Genomic DNA, 26,613 nt, shown 5'->3' with positions numbered 1-26,613 from the left:
ACAAGAGTGAGTGTGGGGGAAACCTGTCAGTGAGTCAGAAGTTTGCCCAGTGAGCGGTGTTCACCTGCAAGTGTGTCTTCAGCAGGGAAGGGCTAACACGCACAGCCCTGCATTTCCTCAGCTGTGGCAAAAAATAGCAAATACTCAAGGACTCGAGTAAATAGTTGTTTCTTCTTCACGGAAACTCTTGGCCAAAACTTGGGAACGAAAGAACTAGTGCATTTAAAGGGGGGAAACTGGGGAATAAGAAAACCAAACCGCAGTTATTCTGGTGCCTGAGGGGATACAATTAAAGTAAAATTCTGTTTCTGGGTTTTGTATTATTATTTGCTAAATACATGAGCAGACCAGGACACTGCTGGAGGTGGTGTCTCTTGCTGCCTTCTCTGGAGCACTTCTTTCTCCTGGAGAGGGACTGGTGCTCCAGCTCCTGCATAAGGGAGGCTGTAAGTGCAAGGCAGGGATTAGAGCAGGGGTGGGCAAACTTTTTGACTCGAGGGCCACAATGGGTTCTTAAACTGGACCGGAGGGCCAGAACAAAAGCATGGATGGAGTGTTTGTGTGAACTAATACAAATTCAAAGTAAACATCATTACATAAAAGGGTACGGTCTTTTTTTTTTTTAGTTTTATTCATTTCAAACGGGCCGGATCCGGCCCGCAGGCCGTAGTTTGCCCATGGCTGGATTAGAGTGTAATTTTTTAAAAATATATATATTTTATTGATTTTTTACAGAGAGGAAGGGAGAGGGATAGAAAGCCAGAAACATCGATGAGAGAGAAACATTGATCAGCTGCCTCCTACATACCCCCCACTAGGGATGTGCCCGCAATCAAGGTACATGCCTTTGACCGGAATCGAACCCAGGGCCCTCCAGTCCATAGGCCGACTCTCTATCCATGAGCCAAACTGGCCAGGGCTAGAGTGTAAATTTTTAAGGTGCTTTGTTGCCAAAGGAGTTTAGGCAGAGTACAATTAATGTTATGAGAGGAAATAAGCAGGTTGGAGACAAGCTCACGATAAGAGAAAGTTAGAGGTCCTGTCCATCCAATAAGAACATTATGAACTTGAATGGGGAAAAGAAGTGTTTGAAATCTCTGGCCCGCAGTTATTGCTAAAAGCAGGAATGTGATGAGCTCTGGTATGGGTGTCTCTTCAGTAAATTTCCTTGGAGGGGGGCGTGGGTAGGGGAGAAGTGGGACTGGATTTTGACACTGGATTTATTCGTGTGGAGTTGTTTCTGCCTCGCAGTATGTGAAATCAAGGGAAGATGCTGGACAAATCTCCAGTGTAGTTAAGCATGTTCTGTTCAGGCAGATTCTAATTTTGCCCCATTTTTAGTTTGACACTGAATGGAAGAGAAGTTGACAACTTCCTGACTGCAGTTTTAAGAAGAAACTTAGCAGGTGGGCCAGGCAATAATTTAATGCAATTCTGTAAGGAGTAAAACTTGCCAGTTACTGTGGGCCAGTTATTGGATGGACAGGACCTTGAACTTTCTCTTATCGTGAGCTTGTCTCCAAACCTTCTTATTCGGGAAATCTGTGCTAGTGTCAGAGCTTTTCAGAACATTCTGCTTTCCATCTTCTACACTGCTTGGAATTTTCCACAGAAAGTTTTCCAGTTGACTTCTTCATATTCTGTCAGTGGCCTTGCATATACCTATGTGAACTATATATGAATATATAAATATTAAGTGTACTTATTAAATATATAAATATTAAATGGAAATAGTCACAAATATTTCATATGTATGAACTATGAACGTATGAATCACTCACACCTATACTAGTATATGAATTGTTCACAATTGTCACTTTTCATGATTATAAAATGTACAAATAGTAAGAAATGGAACAGTGGTTGCCCTGGCTGATGTGGCTCAGTTGGCTGGAGCATCGTCCCATACACTAAAAGGTGGTGGGTTCAAATCCTGGTCAAGGCACATACCCAGGTTGTGGATCCCTGATTGGGGCACGAACAGGAGGCAACTGATTGATGTCTCTTTCTCTCTCTCTCTCCCCTTCTCTCTCTCACTCTCGTTCTTGCTTTAAAATAAAAAATAATAACAGTGGTAGAGAGGTATATCCTAGTCCCTCTTCCAAGATACAATCACAGTTAGCTATATTTAATGCTTATTTTTTTCTGGTCATTCTTCCCATAACTCTAAATAGCACACTAATACCTCTACTTCTTGATATATATATAATATTCTAACGAGGGAGAAATAAGCAAGCACTCCTAGGATAGGCCTAGATTTTAGCATCCGTTGGGTCTGTGATGTATGCATTGAATGAGAGGGAAACACCTTTCTCTAGGACCTCAATTTTCAACATTTTTCATCTCATGGCACACAGACTAATTACTAAAATTTTGGGACACACCAAAAAATAGAGTTTTTGCTGACCTGACAAAAAAAATAGGTACAATCTCGAATAATTTACACCAGACATCTGTTGTTGTGTTGGCTATTGTCATTTTTTTTTATTTGACAATCTAAGGAAAAAGAGGTCAGTGCCCCTGACTAAAGAGTCAGGAATTGCATGTTTTAAAAATTATTGCAGCACACCAGTGTGCCTGCCACCGCACACTGGTTGAAAATTGCTGCTCTAGGAGAACATTATGAACTTGAATGGGGAAAAGAAGTGATTGAAATCTAAGGAGACCTTAGTTTTTTAAAATCCAAAGCCTTGACCCAACTCTTTTTGTTTTGTTTTTTTAATTTTTATTTAATTTACTGGGGTAACATCAGTTAATAAAATTATATAGGTTTCAAATATATATACTAGAGGCCTGGTGCACGAATTCATGCACAGATGGGGTCCCTTACCCTGGCCAGCCAGGAGGTCAGTGCACTCCCAGAGCCAACCTGCCCCCGGCTGGCCCCGATCGGCCCCAGGGCCGATAGTCTAATGCCTCCTTTATAAATCAGCAGCACCAGATATACACATCCCCTTTAAGAATATTTGCATGTATTTCAAAACATCTGCAGATGGTTCTGATGGTCTATCAGTTGCATTTGGAATAAAATAAGACTCTGGCTGCACATTGTTTTTTGTTTAAAAATGTTGCATTAAATATATACAACTGTCCAAACTCCTTCGCAGCTAGGTTTCTGCATATGAATTCGTTTCTGCCGATTGGATGCGCTTGCACAATATTTTGAAGGCAGAAGTGGGGCAGAGGCTCCTTCCCTCAGTTTGGGCTGGTGACCATGTTTGCAGAGATGTGGAGGTTTTCTGCAGCGGAATCCAGGCTGTGCACAGGCAGTTGTGGCAGAGGCAGTGCCCAGTGACCAGTTTTGTGGGAGCTGGAGGGCACTTGCAGGGGCAGCAGTTTCCTGATCCCCGGGTCACAGCTGTGCCAGAGTGCCCTAGAATTCAGTTGTGGCTGAGGGGGCCAGCCTAAGACCCACTCCTCCAGCTTTCCGATGATTTCCCAAGCACCAATTCCCTATGCTAAATTCTTTCCTGCCTAAAATAGCAACGATCTAAAAACATTTTGGATCCTCTACTTTCAAGGAAAACAATGCTGCACAGACTCAGGTCTGAGAAGCGGGTGAGGTGTTGTGGAAGGCTCCCTTCTTTGAGTCTCAGCTTCCTCTTCTGTAGAAGGGAGACCAAAGATTACCTGTTCATAGTTACTGAAGACCATGGCAGCTGTGTTTCCGAGATGGCCACAACATTTCCCATCCTCCTGTGGCCTTGCCACTTTCCGCCACGTCCTCTCTCTTGAAGCAGGGCTGACCTCTGACGCGCTGGTAGCCAGTACACTGGTCGCCTGCAGAATTCCAAGGCCAAGGCCTAAAAGGCACTGGTCTGCAGCCCTGCCCACTCCACCAGGGTTTCCAGCTCCATCCCCGCCCACCCCGCATGAGTTCTGAGATCCTGTTGGCCAATGAGAGCGCACCGTGCATTCCAGCCAAGCCCATGTCGCTCAGGGCTCCTGCTGGCCCAGGGCCTCACCCTCCCAGCTTGCTTCCCCTTTGGTCTGCTATGTAACCCCAGCTCCTTACAGCGCACCATGCCCCGCCTGCTGGTGCTGCTGGGCCCACGTGGGCAGGGTAAGCACCCAGGTTGGGCCTCGCGCCTCCTGGTTCCTGGGCGTCCTGCCACCACTATTCCCGCCACTGCTCCGACCAGGGCCAAACGCCGGGCTGCTATGCACAGGCCGAGGGGACTGCGGCGGCCACCAGGTAAGCCTCCCCGCCTCATCTCCCACTCAGGTGCCCTGATCCCAGGTCCAGTGCAGCTGCCCGAGATCAAGCACCTCCAAGGTCTCCAGACCTCAAATTTCTGCCAGCCAAGGCGGTTGGCCAGCCACCCCACTCCCAATCAGGGTGGGGTGGGCCCATCAGGGGCTGGGCAGGTGGGGGGGAGGGTGGGGGGGGAGAGGCCACAGGCGGTTGCAGGGGCTGATTGGGGCCCAGTTCAGGCCGGTTGGCTGCCGCAGTGCACATCCTATCTGTTTAAATTGTTGATAGTATTACATATGTCTCCCATTTTATTCTCCTTCACCCAGCCCCTACCCACCGCTCAGTGTCCATGAGTTATGCATATAAGTTGGTTTATCTCTCCTCCTCCCCATACCCTCACATCCAGGTACCAGGTGTACCGGGTTAATAATGCAGATTTTGTAATCAAAGAAAACACGATAATTTCAAGAGAAAACATTAAAAGTGCTTTATTCAAAGTAATGTTCATCGCTAGTTACACATTTCCCCCATCTTTCAGGTAATTTGTGGATACCGTCCCAATAGAACTTTTCTTGTTTTAAGAGACCCAATTTCCCACTTCTTCGTACATTTGAAGTGCTGCTCAGAAAGTGCATGTGCTATTGATCAGAACAAGTGGTAATCTGAAGGAGCAAGGTCTGGTGAATACAGCGGGTGGGTTAATACTTCTCAGGCAAGATCTTTTAACGTGTCTTTAACTGGTTTTGAAGTGTGTGATGGTGCGTTATCATGAAGCAAAATTACTTTGCTGTGTCTTCTGGCACATTCTGGTTGTTTCACGATCAAAACTTATTCAAATTGATTATTTGTTGTTGGTAGCCACCAGTATTAACGGTTTCACCTGGTTTTAGAAGCTCATAATACACCACACCTTCCTGATCCCACCAAATGCAGAGCATTGTCTTCTTTCTGAAGCTATTTGGCCTTGCAGTCGATGTTGATGCTTGACCTGGATCAACCCATGATTTTGTGTGTTTGGGATTCTCAAAATAAATCCACTTTTCATCGCCAGTCACAATTCGATGCAAAAAAGACTTTCTTTCATACCGTTGAAGCAACATTTTACTGGTGACTTTTCGGTTTTCCATTTGTCTTTCGTTCAGTTGATGTGACACCCGTTTTCCTTCTTTTAAAATCTTCCCATTGCTTATAAATGATCGGAAATTATTTAATCTTTCTGCAAGTTGTTTTTGAGTTTGACACACATCTTCATCCAATAATGCTTGTAATTTTTGGTCTTCAAATTTTTTCGGTTGACCTGGATGTTCTTTGTCTTTCACATCGAAATCATCACTTTTAAAGCATTTAAACCAGCGTTCGCAAGTATCTTGAGATGGCGCATGTTCACCATAAGCTTCCCGAATTATATGATAATTTCAGCAGCACTTTTCTTCAAAATAAAGTAATGAATTACAACTTCCCGCAAATGCTCTTTTTTTGGCACGAAATCTGACATTTTTAAGCATAAAAATATCTATAATGTTAACACCTTCAGAAAATTTGACATATGAAGTTTTGAAGCTTGCTGTCAATACAACAAAATAGCATACATATCAAATCGCATATATATCAACATATGTGTAACTGCATCTATTGAAAAAAAAATCCGCATTATTAACTAGTACACTTGGTCTGTCAGTCTATTCCGTGCCTCCATCCTTCAGGTCTTATTTTGTTGGTCAATTCATTTTGTTTGATTCCACAAATAAGTGAGATCATGTGGTATTTGTCTTTCTAAGACTGGCTTATTTCACTTAGACAATAGTCTCCAGGTCTATCCATGCTGTCCCAAGTGGTAGGAGATGATCTTTTTTACAACTGTATAGTATTCTATTGTGTAACTGTCCCACAGCTTTTTTAACCATTCATCTATTGATGGGCACTTGGACTGCTTCCAGATCTTAGCAATCCTATATAATAAAAGGGTAATATGCAAATTGACCCTAACAGCGGGATGACTGGGAATGACTGGTCACTATGACACACACTGATCACCAGGGGGCAGATGCTCAATGCAGGAGCTGCTCCCTGGTGGTCAGTGCGCTCCCACAGGGGGAGCTCTGCTCAGCCACAAGCCAGGCTGATGGCTGCCAGCACAGAGGTGGTGGTGGGAGCCTCTCCCGCCTCCTCAGCAGTGCTAAGGATGTCTGACTGCAGCTTAGGCCTGCTCCCTGCTGGCAAGTGGACATCCCCCGAGGACTCCCGGGCTGCCAGAGGTATGTCTGACTGCCAGCTTAGGCCCGATCCCCCAGGGAGCGGGGCCTAAGCCAGCAGGTGGACATCTCCTGAGAGGTCCCAGACTGTGAGCGGGCACAGGCTGGGCGGAGGGATCCCCCCGAGTGCACAAATTTTTGTGCACCAGATCTCTAGTCCTATATAATAAAAGCCTAATATGCAAATAAACTGAATGGTGGAACAGCCAGTGGAACGACTGGTTGCTGTAACACACACTGACCACCAAGGGGCAGACACTCAATGCAGGAGCTGACCCCAGCTCACAGGCCCCAGGCCAGCCAAGGTGGGTGTCAGCGGGGGCCCCCGCCCCTGATCACTCTGCCAGCCGGCCCACAGAATTGCCCTGATCGCCAGCCAGGCCTAGGGACCCTACCTATGCACGAATTTCATGTATCAGGCCTGTAGTTGTAAATAACACTGTTATGAACATAGGGATGTATGTATTCTTTTTTATTGGTGTTTCAGGTTTTAGGATATATTCCCAGATGTGGGATTGCTGGGTCAAATGGCAATTCCATTTTTAATTTTTTGGTAGCCATTCTGACAGGTGGGAAGTGATATCTCGTCATTTTAATTTGCATTTCTCTGATGCTTAGTGACTTTGAGCATTTTTTCATATGTCTCTTGTATATCCTCTTTGGAGAAGTGTCTATTCAGGTCTTCTGCCCATTTTTAAAAATCTTTATTGTTGAAAGTTTTACATAGGTCCTCCTTTTCCCCCCATTAACCTCTTCCAGCCAGCTCTCTCCACCCCCAGGCCCTCACCACCCCATTGTCTGTGTCCACAGGTTATGCATATAAGTTTATTGGTTGATTTCTTTCCACTCACCCTCCTCTGCCTTCCCTCTGAGGTTCAACAGTCTATTCATGCTTCTTTGTCTCTGGGTCTTTATTTGATCATCATTTTATTTAGTTCATTAGATTCCACATATGAGTGAGATCATGTGATACTTATCTTTCTCTGAGTGGCTTATTTTGCTCAGCATAATATTCTCCAGGTCCATACATGCTGTTGCAAATGACAATAGTTCTTTCTTTTTAATTGCTGCTTAGTATTTCATTTTGTAAATGTACCATATTTTTTTTATCCACTAATCTACTGATGGGCACTTAGGCTATTTCCAAGTCTTAGGTATTGTAAATTGTGCTACTATGAACATAAAGGTGCATATATTCTTTCTGATGAATGTTTCAGGTTTCTTACAATATATTCCTAGAAATGGGATCACTGGGTCAAATGGCAGTTCCATTTTTAATTTTTTGAGGAAACTCCATACTGTTTTCCACTGTAGTTGCACCATTCTGCATTCCCACCAGCAGTGTACTAGGGTTCCCTTTTTCCACAACCTCACCAACACTTGTTGTTTGTTGATTTGTTGATGATAGCCATTCTGTGAGGTGATATTTCATTGTTTTGATTTGCATTTCTCTGATGATTAGTGACTTTGAGCATTTTTTCATATGTCTCTTGACAATTGGTATGTCCACTTTGGGAAAGTTTCTATTTGGCCTTTTCCTATTTTTTAATTGGATTGTCTTTTATTGAGTTGAATATTTTGGATATTAATCTCTTATCAGATGTATCATTTGCAAATATGTTCTTGCAAATGGTGGGTTACTTTTTTATTTTGATGGTGGCTTTTTTCTTTTTTTTGCTCTGCAGAAGCTTTTCATTTTGGTGTGGTCCCATTTGTTTCTCTTTTGTTTCCCTTGTCCTAGGAGATGTATTGGTGAACATATTGCTTTGTGATATGTCTGAGATTTTACTCTATTTTTTCTTATAGGATTTTTATGGTTTCATGGCTTACATTTAAGTCTTTTATCCATTTTGAGTTTATTTTTGTGTATGGTGTAAGTTAGTGGTCTACTTTAATCTTTTTGCATGTGTCTGTCCAGTTTTATTAATACTATTTGTTGAAGAGACTGTCTTTACTCCATGGTATGTTCTTGCATCCTTTGTCAAATATTAATTGACCATAATGGTGTGAGTCAATTTCTGGGGTCTATGTTCTGTTCTATTGCTCTATATCCTTGTTCTTGTGCCAGTACCAGACTGTTTTGATTATAATGCCTTTGTAGTATAGTTTGATATCCGGTATTGTGATTGCTCCAACTTTATTCTTCTTTCTCAAGATTGCTTCAGGGTCTTTTATGGTTCTATATAAATTTTTTGAGTATTTGTTCAAGATCTGTGAAGCATGCCATTGGTATTTTAATAGAGATTGTGTTAAATCTATAGATCTCTTTGGGTAGCATGGACACTTTAGTAATGTTAATTCTTCCAATCCATGAACATGGTATATTATTCCATTTGTTTGTATCTTTCTCTTTTTCTTTCCTCAATGTCCTGTAGTTTTCCAAGTACAGATCTTTTATCTCCTTGGTTAAGTTTATTCTTAGGTATCTTATTTTTTGTTGTTGCAATGGTAAATGGGATTGTTTTTTTAGTTTCTCTTTTTGAGAGTTCATTATTGTTATATAAAAATGCCATTGATTTCTGGATGTTGATTTTGTATCCTGCTACTTTGCTGAATTCATTTATTAAGTTTAGTAGTTTCCTGGTGGAGTCTTTAGGGTTTTCTATGTACAATATCATATCATCTGTGAATAATGACAGTTTTACTTCCTCCTTTCCAAATTGGATGCCCTTTATCTCTTCTTCTTGTCTGATCACTGTGGTTAGGACTTCCACTACTATCCTATATAATAAAAGCCTAATATGCTAAGTGTCCAGTCCATTCAACCAATAAAAGTGTAATATGCTAATGATATGCTAAGGCTGCTCAACCGCTCACTATGATGTGCACTGAACACCAGGGGACAGACGCTCTGACCAGTAGGTGAGCTTGCTGCTGGGGTCCAGCCGATTGGGCCTGAATGAAATGTGCTGGACATGCCCAGGACCCCTCCCACAGGTCTTCCCTGGCTAGCCATCCTCCCACGTCCCTTCCTGGCCCTGATCGTGCACTGGTGGGGTCCCTTGGCCTGGCCTGAACCCTCTCGCAATCCAGGACCCCTCGAGGGATGTCAGAGAGCCAGTTTTGGCCTGATCCCGCAGGGCAGGCCAAGGGAACCCACTGGTGCATGGATTCGTGCACCGGGCCTCTAGTGTTGAATAAGAGTGGTGAAAGTGGTTGAATAAGACATCCTTGCCTTGATCCTGTTCTTAAGGGAAACAGTTTTAGTTTTTGCCCATTGAGAATGATGTTGGCTGTAGGTTTGTCATATACAGCCTTTATTATGTTGGGGTATGATCCTTCTTTTCCCACTTTGCTGAGAGTTTTTATTAAAAAATCGTGCTGGATTTTGTCGAATGCTTTTTCTGCCTCTTTTGATATGATCATGTGATTTTCATCTTTCATTTTGTTTATGTGATGTATCACATTTATTGATTTGTGAATATTGTAGCAGCCTTGCATCCCCAGAATAAATTTCACTTGGTTATGGTGTGTGATCTTTTTAATATATTGCCGGATCCCATTTGCTAATATTTTGCTGAGGATTTTAGCATCTGTGTTCATCAGGAATATTGGCCTATAATTTTCTTTCTTTGTAGTGTCTTTATCTAGTTTTAGAATTAGGATAATTATGGCTTCATAAAAACCAATTCTCTTTCCATGTGAGGTGTGCTGGCAGTGGTGGGGTGGCAGAAGAGTTATTGCAAAGTTGAATTCTGAATAGTTTGAGAAAGCAGATAATAAATATATTTGTTGAAAAATGTGCTGGATTACTTGTAGGAAATTTTGGTCTATGGTTACATTATTCTATAGTTGGAAAACAAAGGAGACGATTTTGCTCAAAACACCTACATTTCAGGAACTTTCTGGAACTGGTGGCTTCACCTGTGTTGTCTATTTAGATTCCAATTCAGCTAACATTTATTGAGCATTGCTATGAGCTTGAAACTTAAACGTATTACTAATTTAATTCTCACAAAATCCCTGGGAGGTGGGTGATAGAATAATGTAGGTTTAGAGAAGCAAAGTGCTTTGCCCAAGGTCACAGCCACTTTCTTATGATAGTGTGGACATATTTTTTAGATTTGTTTTTGTGGGGTGTTATTTTTTTAGATTTTCTTTTTGTGGTGATATTAAATACATCATATGATGCTATGATAGCTGATCTTTTGATTGAATCCAGAGCAATGCAAAGGATAAAAAAAGTGCATATTTTACTCAGGCACACTTCAAGGTCATGTTCCCTGTTGCCACTTTCATTGCAGATGATGCTTTTTAGTCTCCTGGGGAACTGAAAGTAATTAATTACCAAAAATTAACTGTGTGATCACCAACAGTGGCCACTTGAACAATGAAGTTGGGTGGAGTCCGTTGTTATCTCCAGTTAACCAGGGTCCCTGGAAATACAGCCCCAGTTTCCATAACACTCCTTGTGACTCATAGCAACCCCAGACAGTTGTCTAGATGGGACTTTGGCCAGGGCCTGAGAGTTTTATATTGAAGTGCATCTTTCTTCCTCTTTCCATAAGAGACCAGTGGATACATCCCTCCTTCTTTGGGCAGAAGAGACTCATTTGAAGGAGCTTATCTCCCAGGGGGCATCACTTGGCTCCGAAGCTCCAGTCTTTTCTGGTCCCATCCTGAGTGAGCCTGATCTCTATCAACTGACTTTTTCCCTGTCACAGTTTTCTGGCCTGAAAATTCCAAGAATCTGTGTCCATAAGGGATCTGCTGTCTGCAGAAAATCTGCCCAAAGCTAGCTCACAGTGTAAAACAAAATTACTGATAAGGTGAGGGTGACTCAGTCTATAGCAGTGGTGGGCAACCTTTTTGTGAGTGCGTGCCAAAACCAGCAAAATCTCTGACTCAAAATTCTTCTGCGTGCCAACCCTAATTTTTTGAGAACATGTTATTCCTACTTGATATCTCTTAAGGTGTACGTATGTGAAGAATCTTGAAGAAATAATAAAATTCATTCGAGCGACAAAAACACAGTATATCATGATGAAAAATACATTTATTTTTTTAATGTATACATGTACACTGATAGTCCGACAGAACTTTATGACTCTGTTTGATAGTATCAGTGGGACTTTTGCTGTTGCATCACTGATGACAGAGATTTTACATCAGGTTTATATTTCGTGACCTTCAGAGATATGCATGAGCTACTGCTTTCATCCGTCAGGCTACTCCTATTACAAGACTTAACAAAATTCATCACTGAGAACAAAGATTCACAAGCGTATGTGGATGAAAACATGGAGAGTAGTGCTGTTGCAAAGTTTTTTAAACAGAAAAAATTTTCTGGAATGGCATTCCAAGTCCTCAATAGTTCGTTTTCGACACTTCTCTCTGGTACTCCTGTCTCTAATAGCTTTTCCCCCCAATGTTTTCCAAGTCAACTCTAAGGTCAATAAATTTCTGCTTCCAAATTGAGCTACTCTGAAATTCAGTCAACTGCATTTCAAAGTCAGCCATGTCTATGGTCTTTAAGATAACTTGTTATGTAAAATTATTTATTTATCTAAAATGCACCTACACTGAATTTATCTGAAAAATAAAAAAGTCAATATTAAGAAAAAATTGTAAATGGAAGATTATAAGAGAGGGTTTCGCATGCCAGCAAAAGTTACTGGCGTGCCATGTTTGGCACACGTGCCAGGAGTTGCCCACCCCTGGTCTATGTATGGTATCAGGAAAGAGCCCACTTAAACCATAAATAATGTGAAATGAAATGTTAATTTTAGACAGTCTGTAAACCGAGAGGAGATCATGTAATGATAATAGTATAACAAGTAAAAACAAATCTAAACTACAAAAGAGACCTGAAACAATTTCGCCAGCCTAGCTTGGTTTTCATCCTCAGCCCACAGCTTCCAGCTGCTGACACCGGGGCCACTTCACCATGCCTCAGAGGCTGACTCTGACCCCTGGCCTCTAGGATTTCTCCTGATGGCATTCAAGGCCCTCTTGTCTGATAATTCTTTGCTTATTAACTTTGCTGTCCACACAGTCTCAAGGGCCATCATGGCATAGTGGTTACTAGCATGTGTTCTAGACACAGAGTGCCTGGGTTCAGATACTGACTCCACCCATTATTAGCCCTATGCATGATCTTGGGCAGCTCATTTAACTTTCTGTTGTCTTGGTTTCCTTATCTGTAAAATGAGTATATTAACTGTCATGAAGATTAAATGAACTAATATACATAAATCACATGGTGCAGTGTCTGGCATTTAGTAAGTGCTCAATAAAAGTTACCTTTTCTTAATATCATCACCACTACCACCAACCCATGCTTCTGCTTCCTCATCTGCACCATAATTCCATCTCAGTAACTCACTTCCACATCTGGGCCCTGTGAGCCTTGCATTTCTCTTACCAGATCCCTCTCCGTCTCAGGAAGTGGCGCCCTGCTTCTAACTGGCAGCTTGCCTGGCATCATGTGGGTCCCTGCTCAGGGTCACACACAGTGTCATGCCCATCTGCCAGGGCATATTACTTCTTGCTGTACCTCCCCATGCTAACTGCTAGTTGGATAGTCAACCTCTGGGCTTGGCTGCCTCCTGGCAATTGTAGGTGACCCCCTACTGTGGATTGGATGCCACCTAAGTCCTCGTGCCTCTGACCGTGCTTAAATATAAAGTACTTGTTGATAACTAGAGAAAGGGGGTCCTGAATGACCCATCTATCACCTGTAACTGGTTGGCTTGGCAGATGCATATGGATGTAATCAGTACACCAGGCAGTAGTGGGACATGGAAACACACCGTGAGGTTATAAACTAGAAGCACATGTGAAGTGGCTAAAGGCCAGATGTGTTTGGGAGAGCTCACCTCTGGCATATTTTTATTACATAAGTATTACATATTTACTGCAGAAAAATTAGTATAAATAAACCAAAAGTTAATTGTGAAGAGAAAATGTCTATAACCCACCTTCTGGAGATAACACTTTTAACTTCTCTCTCTCTCTCTCTTTATACACACACACACACACACACACCACATAATCATTTTAGCACTTTTTTCACTTAATGGGTTGTAGGTAAAATAGACATTTATATGATCAAATTCTGAGCAGTTCACAATGATTCTGACAGTGCATGGGTTCATCATCTGGCCTATTGGCACTATTTTGCTGATGAAGAGAAAGGGATTAAGCAGACAGGCTAGGTTTTTGTGGTCTGCAGCTTCCAATTCTGGTAACTGCCAGCCAGTTAATTAGGGTAGTTTGGGGCCTCATGGCAGGCAGGTGGCTTTACTTAGGCGTGGTTATTTGGGAAAAGGACATTTGGCCTACTTGCTCTGGTCTGGTTCCCTTAGAAAATCTGCCACCCAGCAGCTGATCTCTATTTTGTTTTTTTATAGCCAGGGTGGGTGGTGACAGTGCTCTGTCTCATCACTGTGGGGCTTTTGGCAAAGTATGCCACTTCTCCAGACCTGTTTCCTCAAAGGGGTTGGAATTGATTCTCACAGCTCTACCACTTTGTGATTGCATATTAAGGGATTTGGAGTGCGACTGAGGTTTGGGTGTGGCTGTACAGTCTGGTGTCAGGCTGACTGCACCAGAGTCACCTGAGAGAGCAAATCCAGCATCTGTTCCTAGGCCCTTTTCCCCACCCTCCCACGGTGTGAGCCCTGAGAATCTGTATTTTTAGCAAAAGCCTTGTGATTGCTTCTGGTTGCAAGGATGGTGCCTTCTCCCAAGTTGCCCAACTTGATCACATCCTAGTTGAATTCTGGTTCTGGCCAAAAGGTTGTAAAAGGCATCAACACCAAATCCTTCCTGGAGACACCTGGCGTTTGGCTTTTGGGCTGCCAGTAGCATGGCTTTCAGAGCCCTTCTGGCCTGTCGGCTTCTCACTGATGTCAGAGCTCATTTTTCCCACCAGTCTCCATCACGTTCTACTTTGCATGGCTTCTTGCTCCATGTGGTTTGGCTCAGGCTGCTGCAGGGTTGTACCAGCAGCTTCCCCGACTGTCCTTTATTGAGCAGGAGATGCTCTCCTCCCACCTGGTTTCATTCTTCTTCCTGTTCTCTCATCTTCCAGGAAACATGGTGTTTCTGGTATATAAAATTTATTCCAAAGACTTCTTATATACAGGGTTTTAATATTTAAGGGGGCAGATTCCTTTCCTCTCCTTCCTGATTATTAAAACACACACTCATACGCACACACTCCACACTTAAACAGAGCGTAGCTAGGTTTAAAAGTGCTTGATCAGCCCTGGCTGGTTTGGCTTAGTGGATAGAGCATCGGCCAGGAGACTGAAGGGTTTGATTCCAGTCAAGGGCACATGCCCAGGTTGTGGGTTCAGTCCCCAGTACGGGTTGTGCAGGAGGCAGCCGATTCTCTCTCATCGTTGATGTTTCTATCTCTCTCTCTCCCTCTCCCTTCCTCTCTGAAATCAATTATATATATATATGTGTGTGTGTATATATATATATATATATATATATATGAAGTGCTTGATCTTACTTTATTCATGATTTGGATGAGAGATTCTGATCTTACTATCTTATTTCACATTTATTTATTTTATGTCACTCTTTGCTCTTTTGTAGTATTTACAAATAAGAAAGAAGCCATAGGGAGCTGGATATTTTCTTTGACTAGTTGAGAGTATCAGAATCATCTGGGTAATTAGGTAAATACAGATTCTGGATCTCATCCCAGTCTTACTGAAAGATAAGCCTTGGGAAAGGGATGTAGGAATTTGCATTTCCCGGGAGATCTCTGGGTGATGCTTTTGCATGCTAACGGCTGCGAGGTCCTTCACTAGGTGGTGGAGAGACTTTAGACCAGAATGTAGACAAGGTGGGGAGGACACTGAGATGCAGCCTGGTGGGGAGCAAACTGCTTGGAGTTAAATCCAGTCTCTGTCCTTGCTGGCTGTGTGGCTCCTCCATGTTCAGATTGTTCACCTGTGAGGAGTCTGCAAACTCTCCTATCTACCTCATTGGTTGTTGTGAGGATTAAATGAGTCAACATGTGTAACATGTTTAAAGCAGTGGCTGCACATGGTAAGGGCTTTCTCTATACATGTTTGCTGGGAATATTAAGCCATGCACGTGAATGGCATGACCAAAGACAGAAATGGATGGCCTCGGAGTGAGCAGACCAACTTGTCAGGAGCAGAAAGTTTAGGTTAGTAGTTTTCAGATTCCGAAACTTAACTGGGGAGCCTGCTAAAAATCTAGTGTCCTTACAAAGATTCTGATTTAGTAAACTTGGAGTGGAGCCTTGGAATCTGTATTTAAAATTTCTGATGGAGTTAAAATCAGCAAATTTTCACAAGTCCTGGTTTCGGCATAAGAGGACTGGTATTTAAAGTTGGAGCAGTCTTCTGGGATTTGACTGGGGCTACAGAAAGATATATGTGGACACTAATTGCGTATTTACTATTTGCTTTATTAGGTGTGTCCAGAAAGCAGTAGGAGTATTCGGGAGGTACAGTGTGCATCCTACAACAACAAGCCATTCATGGGCCGCTTTTATGAATGGGAACCATTTGCAGAAGGTAAGAATAGACCCAGTCCTGTCTGTAGGAATTATTTTTGTCTGCTTTTTTAACCCTGTTGCCTTCAGGTTGATGCTGGAGGAATTGGTCATCCTGACCAAAGTGGCAATAGAGGAGGAAGTATGACCCCTGGGCAGAGGGGAGCCTACAGAGGTCTTCACCAAAGGTAGTCTAGCTCAGGTGGCCCCTGGACCATCCGTCAGCAGATGGGTGAGGCATTGATAGAACAAGCAGAATCTGAGGAGGCAGGGTGAGTGGGACAGGACAGGGCTTGAGGGGTATGGGTTGGAGCACGAGGTTCAAACTGAGGTTGTGAGGAGTGAGCAGGATGGAGTTCCACTTTTCCTTGGTTTCTGCAGCAGGGGCTGGTGTGATGGCTTAAGAAAACTGCAGGAATGCAGGGTTAACATTTGTTTGGCTTTCCTGTCAGGGGAGAGGAGCCTCGCATGCTGTTTCCAAAGATGAAATGTGATAGGCAGGCATTGTCCATAGACCAAGGTTCCTGCTGTTTCAAAATGACAGAAGATCTGATTTTGGTAGAGTTTGTCAGTGCTGCTTTGGGTCCCAGAACCATTTATCTTTGTTGAAATCCAGATGTTAGTGTGGCTTTTGGGTTGAGAAGCGTTAAATTTTGATCTGTTTCTTTCCATCACAAAGAAAGCAGGCTCCAAAGTTGTGCTGGACTTTAAGTGTGAGTCTTGGGGAAATTTGTTTTTAACCCTTGATTTAACTTTTCATTTTAGAAAATTTCATATATATATATATATATATATATATATATATATATATATAAAATAAGCTCCTATATACCCATCACTTAATTTCAGCAGTTATTGCTCATGCCAGTCATATATATCCCACCCTCTCTTCCCCACCCAGATTATGGAAAACTATTTGACATAACATTATATAGTATTGTTCATTGGTAGATGTATTAAATAAGAAAGGCATTTTATTGGTCATGTTATTGGGAAATCCAAGAAGTGGACTGGGCTTGGGACATAGATGCATTCCAGGAATTGAATAACATAGGGCCCTTCCTCCATCTCTTGGTTCTGTTTACTTCTCAGGTGGGCGGGCAGGCTTACATGGCAGTCAGTGGGAGAAGCTCTTTCTCACTTAGTGTTATGGGTTCATTTGCGTCCCCCCTAAAGATATATGGAAGTCCTGTCCCTGGTACCGGTGACCGTGCTCTCATTTGGAAATAGGGTCTGAGATGTAATTAAGATGTAAGTATAAAGGAGGACCTACTGAAGTAGCCTGGGCCCTTAATCCACTATGATGGACATCCTTGTAAAAAGACAAGAGAATAGAGACACACATAGAAAGGAAAACACCTGTGAAGTCGCAGGCACAGAGACAGAGGGGAGATGTGACCATGTGACAACCCAGGCAGAGGTTGGAGTGATACGGCTACAAGCCAGGACTGCTGGCACCATCAGAAACCAGGAGGAGTCATGGAAAGATTCTTACCCACATGGCCCTGCCACCGCCTTGCTTTAGAATTTCTAACCTCCAGAACTGTGAAAGAATAAATTCCTATTGTTGTAAACCACCCGGTTTGTGGTAATATGGTATGGCAGCTTAGAAATCTAAGATACCCAGAGATGGTTTCAATCCCAGAAAAAGCATGCTGTGATCTTGTTTGGCTCATATTCCCATCTCTGGACCTGAGTTGGGACATGGGAGTACTTGGACTAGCTCAGATCATGTGACCACCCTGTGGTTGGGGACCCGTATCGCCTAATGTGGAGCCCTGGGGAAGTGGGGATTGGGACAGACTGAAAAACAGAATCTTCTGTACTTCCTGACCACTGAAATTTTGAATGAGCCAATTAGAATCCTGATGATTCATAAAGTAAAGAAAAATGCAGAATAGCAGCAGATTAGAGAAATCAGCTGTCTTCCACAATGAGAAGTAGAGAAGTCAGCATTCTTCAAAAATATGTACTGGTGTCTAATGTTTCACATGCCTGGTAGAGGAGGGGCCATGGCCACAGAAGTTGCATCAACTGTGGCTTTGTTTAAATCAGTGGTTCTCAACCTTGGCTGCATCTTAGAATCACCTGGGAATCTTTTTAAAATCCTGATTTCCGGGCCTCGTCCTCCGGAAATTCTGTTTCTTTGTTACTAATGTTGTGGCCCCACCCCATAACAAAGAAACAGAATTTCCGGAGGATGAGGCCCAGAAATCAGGATTTTTAAAAGATTCTTAGGTGATTCTAATGTGCAGCCAAGGTTGAGAACCACTGGTTTAAATGGTTACTTTTGCTGCTAAGATTGTTTTCTTGATTTTGTCCTTCTTCCTCTGAAATGACTCCCAGGCTGACCCGTGGGAGGGAGATGCTGTTAATGTTTCTGCAGGGTGTTCATACTTTATGACTGGATTTTGCATGGGCTCTTGGTTTTGTTTGGATGTCTATTGCTATTTGCATGTGCCTACTTAGGGAAACAGCTGCACCCATGTGGTCCGAGGCCGCATGTAATAGTAAAAGCAGAGTCCACTCTCTGATAAACACATTAATTTCACCACATGCTTTTCCTCAGGCCTTTAATCGCATTTCCTGGGAATGGTGATCTATCCTCAGATAAGGCCTGTAGGAATTTTTCTCACAGCCCCAGACCTCTATTGTGAAGATGACAGAGTAGAATTCGGGTACTGAAGCATCCCTATTTCCCTAGAACAGTGCTGACTAAGCCTGTCATCCCACTCCCCTTTCACTCTCAAAACCACTTTGGCAATGAATTTATATGGTCACCTTAGCTAGCATGGGAAACTGTAATAGGAAGACTAGGTGCTGCAGTTGGGGGAAATTGTGCCTGTTTCCATGCCTAGCGTATTGGGTTTGGGCAGCACTAGAGTCCATGGTTTGATGAGTCACTGTGGGCTATACAGCAGCAGGTCTTAACCCATACACCAAGATTTGGGTAGCTTAAGTGCACCAAGGAACCCTGAGACTGAACTGAACAGAGTGGAAATCTACAAGTCAGAGGTGAGGCTAGGTCAGAAATGGGAGGTTGCCAGCTGGTCGAATGAATAGGGCCATTGTATCTGTCAGGAGTAACAAGCTTATGCTGCAGTAACAAAGAACCGCCAAATCCTATCGATTCCACAAACAAAAGTTTGTCTCTTGCTCTGCTCCATATGTAATGAAGTATGTGGGATCCAGGCTGGTAGAAGCGGCATCTTAACTCATGCTTCCACTGAGACAGGGGAAGGGCAAGTGCACCAGGCACGAGTTTTTAAAGCTTCTGCTGTCATATCATTGGCCAAAGCAAGGTGCATGTCACACTTAACTTCAAGTGCAGCAGGGAGGTACCATCCCACATATGCTTGAAGGAGGAGAAAATGGAATATCTATGAGCAGCCCTAACAATTAGCACAGGCAGGACGCTTTGACAGAACTTCCTGCATGCCTGCTCTCTAAGTCCACGTGACTTTTATTAGGCTGCTTGCAAAAATAGTAGATTTTGCTGCAGGGGATATGGAAGGTGGCACAGTCTCTATGAGCCACAGGGCTCTGAGCCACTTACTAGTAGAGCAAGGTCTTCTCTTGATTAAAGCTCTGAGGTACAGAGATGGAATGTGCTCCAGGTGCCCAGGTAAGCTGCTGATTCCTCTACCAGTCCAGCAGTCTGCCCTGGCATGACATCATGCTGGGTATGGGGCTAGGATGCTGAAAAAAATATGGAAATTATTATCAAAAGTGTGGTACATGATGGAGGAAGGCTTAGGTTCAAGTGCTGGTGATCCTGGGATGAGGAGGTTCATTTTTGTTGTTGTTGTTGTTAATCCTCACCTGAGGATATTTTTCCCATTGGTTTTTAGAGAGAGTAGAAGGGAGGCAGTGAGGAGGGGAGCAGGAGAGAGAGAAAGAGAGAGAGAGAGAGAGAGAGAGAGAGAGAGAGAGAGAGAGAGAGAGAGAGAGAGAAACATCAATGTGAAAGAGACACATCAATTGGTTGCCTCCTGAACGTGCCTGACTGGGGCCAGGGATTGAACCTGCAACCCAGGTATGTGCTCTTGACTGAGAATCTAACCCGTGATCCTTTGGTGCATGGGCTGATGCTTCTAACCATTGAGCCACTGGCCAGGGCAAGAGTGTTCATGTTTTAATGAAACAGCTTCATTCCTAGGCACTTGGAACTCTCTCCCCCAGTACACCCCTCCTGCATGGACCTTTCAGAGTGTACTGGGAAGCCTTAGGGAAACAAGAGAAGTATTTCAATAATACCCTCATGATTCTTTCTTAAGCTCTCTTATGCACGCCTGGGAATATCTGGCAAGACTAGGCTACATTTACTTAGCATATGAGTGTATCAATGAGGAGCAAGATCCTGAGGCAATCTCTTTGTGAAAACAAAACGGTGATTTTGGTGTTACACGTGTTGAATTTGAATGAGTGGTAACAAGATGCTCAGCAGGAAGTTGGAGATGGAAACTGAAGTTTGAGGGATAGACTTTAGAGTTGTAGACCTATACTTGAAGTTATTGACCTTGATGTCATAATTAAAACCACCGAGAAGGATAAGTCCTTAAAGAATCATAAGGACAGAGGATCAAGGAAGGAGCTTTGGAGTATGTCCACATTAAAGAAGCAGCGGAAAGAGGCTCAACCATTAAGTAAGCTGGAGAAGAGAGGGCACCAAGGCATTGTACTGCCTTATAGCATTTCCTGTGTTAATAAAGTATTGTGGTTTACAAAGTTCTTTTATTATATATACCACAATGAGGTCCAAGTGAGATCACAGAAATTGTTTGTATTTGTTGAGTGCTTGCTACACACCAGACACAGCTGCAAATGCTAACTCATTTAATTTTCACAACAACCATGTGAGGTGGATACTATTATCAGCCTAATTTTACAGAGGAAACAGAGCAACAGAATAGTTAAATAACTTTCCCAAGGTCACACAGGTGGTCAGTGAAAGAGCCAAGTTCAAATCCCAGAGTTTGGCTACTGAATCTCTACTCTCACGCAATGTGTATGGTAGCCAGGAGAAGGATCTGTACGGTGTGAGCATTTAAGATGAGTCTTTATGTACCTGTCTTCATTGTAAAAACTACCTGAGTAATTAAATTTTAGCTTTTCTCAGTAGAGGGAGGGGGACCACAGTCAGTACAGCTGAGCAGAGGTCAAGGGGAGAATGAGAACTGAGAAAATAAGACTAGAGTGGGCTGTTGGGAACATTACCGATCAGAACATAAAGAGAGTAATCAGTGAGTATAGCTAGCTTTCTTTTTAAAAATTGCCACGAAGAAGGCTTATTGAGAGTTTTTGCTAGGTTAAAGGGAAAGAGAAAGATTTTTTTAGGATGGTATAGAAATGAGGATGTGTATAGATTGAGAGAATGAAGTTTTTAGAGAGAAATACAGGGTTAATAGAATGATATCTCTGAGCCAACTGTATCCTAGAAGAAAAGATGGAAAATAGTCATTTTTTTCCCCTTCCAGGAGCGAGTATATTATTGCTTCTCTGCAAGCTACTTAAGAAAGACTCTTCAACATTTAACAAACATTCATTTATTCAAAAGAAATGAAAGCAGTCATCTATACTAATCTATACTAATAAAAGGGTAATATGCTAATTAGATCAGACATCTTCCAGACATCCTTCCGGACAAAGCCACGGTGGCGGGGGCCAAGTCAGAGGTGGTTAGGGGCGACCAGGCTGGCAGGGGAGGGCAGTTAGAGGCAACCAGGCCGGCAGGTAGAGTGGTTAGGGGTGATCATGCAGGCAGGCAGGTGAATGGTTAGGAGCCAGCAGTCCTGGATTGTGAGAGGGATGTCCAACTGCCAGACATCCCCTGAGGGGTCCCAGAATGAAGAGGGTGCAGACCAGGCTGAAGAACCCCCATCCCATGCACAGATTTCATGCACTGGGCCTCTAGTATGTCCATAAAGAGGACTTAAGGTTATTCACAACACCTTTTTCTTTTTTTAAATAATAGTCCCAATCTGGAAACAACCCAAATATTTATCAAGAGGAGACTGAATAAACAAACTGGTACATTCATACAGTGGAGTATTACTCTGCAATAAAAGAGAGCACTCTACTGATAAACAGCCTGGATGTATCTCAGAAGCATTATATTGAGCAAAATAAGCCAGATAGAAGAGTACATACTGTCTAATTCCATTTATATGATGTCCTAAAACTGGGAAAACTAGGCTATGCTAATGGAAATCAGAATAATGTTTGTCTTTGGGAATGGGGACAGCTTAGTTAGAAAGGGGCATGATGGACTTTTCTGGAGTGATGGTAATGTTCTGTATGTGATTGATGTGGTTGTTATACAGATGTATACAGTTGTCAAAGCCTATCAAACTGTACACTTGTGATCTATGTATTTTATTATATATAAATTATACTTTAAAAAGGCCATTAATCTTTTTCTTTCTCTGCCTCTCCAGTTCCTAAAAGTGACATTTAGAACCAGTGTAAATTTACCATGTGGAACCAATAATATACTTTCTCCCAGAGGAAGGAAAATGCCTATTTTCCATCTTTTCTTTTAGGATAGAATAGGTTCAGAGATACCAAACTAAGTCTTGCCCTTCCCACCCACCTTTTTCTCCCCTATTTTATTTTAAACAAGAGGCCCAGTGCAAGAAATTCATGCATGGATAGGGTCCCTACGTGTGCATGAAATTTGTGCATAGGTAGGGTCCCTAGGCCTGGCCAGCAATCAGGGATAATCGGGGCCTTCCAGCTGCCAGCCGGGCTTCCCTTTCTTGGCTGCCAGCTGCTGGCTGGGGCCTTCCTTCATTCCGCACTGCCTCCTGGTGGTCAGCGCACGTCATTGCGAGTGATCAAACTTCCGATCTCCCGGTCGAACTCCTGAGGGGACACTTTGCATATTAGCCTTTTATATATACTAGAGGCCTGGTGCACAAAAATTTGTGCACTTGGGGGGCTCCCTCAGCCCAGCATATGCCCTCTTGCAGTCTGGGACCCCTCGGAGGATGTCCACCTGCAGGCTTAGGCCTGCTACCTGGGGGAACAGGCCCAAGCTGGCAGTCAGACATCCCTCTGGCAGCCCAGCAGCCCTCGGGGGATGTCCACTTGCCAGCAGGGAGCAGACCAAAGCTGCAGTCGGACATCCTTAGCGCTGCTGAGGAGGCAGGAGAGGCTCCCGCCACCACCGCTGTGCTGGCAGCCATCAGCCTGGCTTGTGGCTGAGCAGAGCTCCCCCTGTGGGAGCGTACTGACCACCAGGGGGCAGCTCCTTCATTTAGCATCTGCCCCCTGGTGGTCAGTGTGTGTCATAGTGACCAGTCATTCCCAGTCATTCTGCTGTTAGGGTCAATTTGCATATTACCCTTTTATTATATAGACTAGAGGCCCGGTGCACAAAAATTTGTGCACTCGCGGGGGGAGGAGGGTCCCTCAGCTCGGCCTGTGCCCTCTCGCAGTCTGGGACCCCTCGGGAGATAACGACCTGCTGGCTTAGGCCTGCTCCCAGGTGGCAGAGGGCAGGCCCAATCCCTAGCTGCAGCCCCTGGTCGGGCTCAGAGCAGGGCCGATTGGGGAGTTGGGGCGCCGCCCCCTGTCATACACAGAGCAGGGCGATCGGGAGGTTGTGATTCCACCCTCAGTCACGCTAAGGGTAGGGCCAATTGGGGGGTTGGGGCACCATCCCCTGTCACACTCAAGGCAGGGTCGATGGGGAGGTTGTGGCGCCACCCCCTGTCACTCACAGAGCAGGGCCCATCAGGGGGTTTGGGGCTCTGTACCCTGTCACGCACAGAGCAGGGCCAATCAGGGGGTTGGGGCACAGCCCCCTGTCACGCACAGAGCAGGGCCCATCAGGGGGTTGGAGCGCCACCCTCTATCACCCACAGAGCAGGGCCGATCAGGGGGTTGGGGTGCCACCACTCTCACACTCAGTGCAGGGCCAATGGGGAGGTTATGGCTCTACCCCGTCACACACAGAGCAGGGCCGATCAGGGGGTTGGGGCGCCGCACCCTGTCACACACAGAGCCGCAGGGTGATCAGGGGGTTGGGGAGCTCCCCCCTATCAGGCACAGAGCAGGGCTGATCAGGGGGTTGGGGCGCCTTCCCCTGTCACGAACACAGCAGAGTGGATAGGGAGGTTGTGGCCCCACCCCTTGTCACACACAGAGCCGCAGGGCGATCAGGGGGTTTGGGCACTGCCCCCTGTCACGCTGATCCCAGTGCCAGGAGTCCTCGCAGCTCCACTGATCCCGGTGCTGGGAGGCATATTACCCTTTTACTATATAGGATAGAGGCCTGGTGCATGGGTGGGTGCCGGCTGGTTTGCCCTGAAGGGTGTCCTGGATCAGGGTGGGGGTCCCCACTGGGGTGCCTGGCCAGCCTGGGTGAGGGGATGATGGCTGTTTGCAGCTGGTCACACACCCTTCAGGGTGGGGGTCCCCACTGGGGTGCCTGGCCAGTCTGGGTGAGGAGCTGGGAGCTGTTTTCAGGCTGGGGGTGACTGAAGCTCCCAACCTCTTTTTTCCTTTTTTTTATTCTGGGCCAGCTTTAGCTTTGAGGCTTGGCTCCACCTCTTAGGCCTCCGCTGCTGAAAGTAGGTTTCTGGCCTTTGCTTACAATGTTGCTATCCTGCTGGCTGAAGCCCGGCAGGTTTTTGGGGTTTTGTTTAGCTTCTATGTTTGTTACATAGTTGCTTGCAGCTCAGAGGCCTGCAGCGGCAGGTGGGGAACGTTGGAGTCCTCCGTCACTGAAGCAAGCAAGCCTCATGTTAGTTTCAAGCTGCCTGGCTGCCGGCCACCATCTTGGCTGACAGTTAATTTGCATATTGCCCTGATTAGCCAATGGGAAGGGTAGCGGTCGTACGCCAATTACCATGTTTCTCTTTTATTAGATAGGATAGATCCTCTTTCTTAGTAACCATAGAGGAACCAGAGAATTTTAGGGAAAATGGACTCATATGCATCATGTCATTTTTTAGAATCATTAAGGATCATAGGGCTTTGTTGGGCCTAGAAATTGTCAGATAGGTTTAGAATCTGAGGAAGCAAGCTGAACATTCATAATAGCTAGCATTTCTTTTGTTTGTTTGTTTGCAATCAGTAGACACCGATTTTGGCTAAGTCAAACATAAAAGGATTTTATTGGGAGGATATCCAGTAGCTCAGAGAATCAGCAGGAAGTGTGTAGAACCAGGCATGGTGAAGGACAGCAACTGAGGAAGCTTTGAGGGTCCAGGTGGATAGAACTGATGGTCTGACTTGCATGCTACTGCTGTAGGGGATAATTTCCAATGGGGTTCTACATCCAAGATTCAAAGCCCTGGAAATAAGAGTTCGATTGGTTTGGCCTGTGTCACATGCCTGCCCCTTGGCTGAGGGAGGCAGGTTGGGGGTCCTGCTTGATATTCCCACCAAGATACTTGCAGAGGGGGAGAATTAATTCTCAGAAAGGAAATCCAGATCCTGAATCAAAAGAGGTGAGAGTGGATCCTGGATGGCCCAAAGTGACCAATGTCCGCGACAGAAACTGGTGAATGACAAGTCAGGCAGCCCTCCTGGCTTGTCAGCTGTCATTTCATCAGGAGACTCACAAGGCTTCGTAACACATTAGAGCAGCGGTTCTCAACCTGTGGGTCGCGACCCCATTGGGGGGTCGAACGACCCTTTCACAGGGGTCGCCTAAGACCATCGGAAAACACATATATAAATACATATTGTTTTTGTGATTAATCACTATGCTTTAATTTTGTTCAATTTGTAACAATGAAAATACATCCTGCATATCAGATATTTACATTACGATTCATAGCAGTAGCAAAATTACAGTTATGAAGTAGCAACAAAAATAATTTTATGGTTGGAGGTCACCACAACATGAGGAACTGTATTAAAGGGTCACGGCATTAGGAAGGTTGAGGACCACTGCCTTAGAGGGATTATTGGAATTGGAATATAACACATAAGTATCACTCATTCTTCTAGTCGTGTTACGCTGGTATAATGCAGGTTGGTCAGTGTGCATTGACACAGGGGCTTGGAGAGAGGCTGAGGTTCTGTGGTGTCAGGAGGTGACCTCAGGGAGAAGTTAAGGGGGTTGCTAATGATTCTGTTGCATCCCCCTGATTTCCATAATCCTCGGGCCTAGTCTAGTCTCCTGCTCCCTGCTGGGATTATGTATGTGAAGTATGCATATTCTCATGTACTTTGTGTTTCTCTCTCTCTGAAGAGTAAGCAGAATGGAGGATGGAGCCATTGTTATTACACATCTCGCTCTGTCTTTTCACTGGGAAATTTAGGATTTGGAAAAGTAAAGATTTTTTTGGAGGAAAAATTGCCCCTGCTCTAGGGTATTCCAGGAGGTGTAAGTGATTAGTGTAAAAGCAATTTCTTTCTTGACACTTGAACCAGGGTTATTCTAGGTCATTAGTAAAGAAAACCCTTAGGATATATTTCAACATCTAATAAGCAGATTAGTCTAAATATGAATAATTTAAAATATTTAAAACTAAGCATAGATCTTAAACCCATTACAAAATATGAAATAATGAGACTCAATTCTGTAGTTTCTCTCTTCCAAGAAGCTCAGCTTTCTTTCTTTCTTTTCTTTCTTTTTTTTTTTTTTCAAGAAGCTCAGCTTTCTGCAAAGATTGCCTCAGTCCTCCTATGCCTGGCCAGGATGGGCAAGGTCAAATGTCCTGCAG

At 44.1% G+C, this 26,613-nt stretch overlaps 1 protein-coding gene across 1 annotated transcript in view; it reads left to right on the top strand.

The window, feature by feature from the left end:
* The window catches only part of THSD4 (thrombospondin type 1 domain containing 4), a 590,633-nt gene that overhangs the window by 119,425 nt on the left and 444,595 nt on the right, over positions 1-26,613 (top strand). Inside the window, exon 6 of the mRNA XM_059658415.1 lies at positions 15,851-15,953. Within this exon, the coding sequence (XP_059514398.1) occupies positions 15,851-15,953 (103 nt within the window). The remainder of the gene's footprint in view (positions 1-15,850; positions 15,954-26,613) is intronic.

This window comes from Myotis daubentonii, chromosome 1, assembly GCF_963259705.1.
Source record: "Myotis daubentonii chromosome 1, mMyoDau2.1, whole genome shotgun sequence".
NCBI lineage: Eukaryota > Metazoa > Chordata > Mammalia > Chiroptera > Vespertilionidae > Myotis > Myotis daubentonii.
Note: the sequence above shows the minus strand (reverse complement) of the source record. Positions and strands in the feature narration are given on the sequence as shown.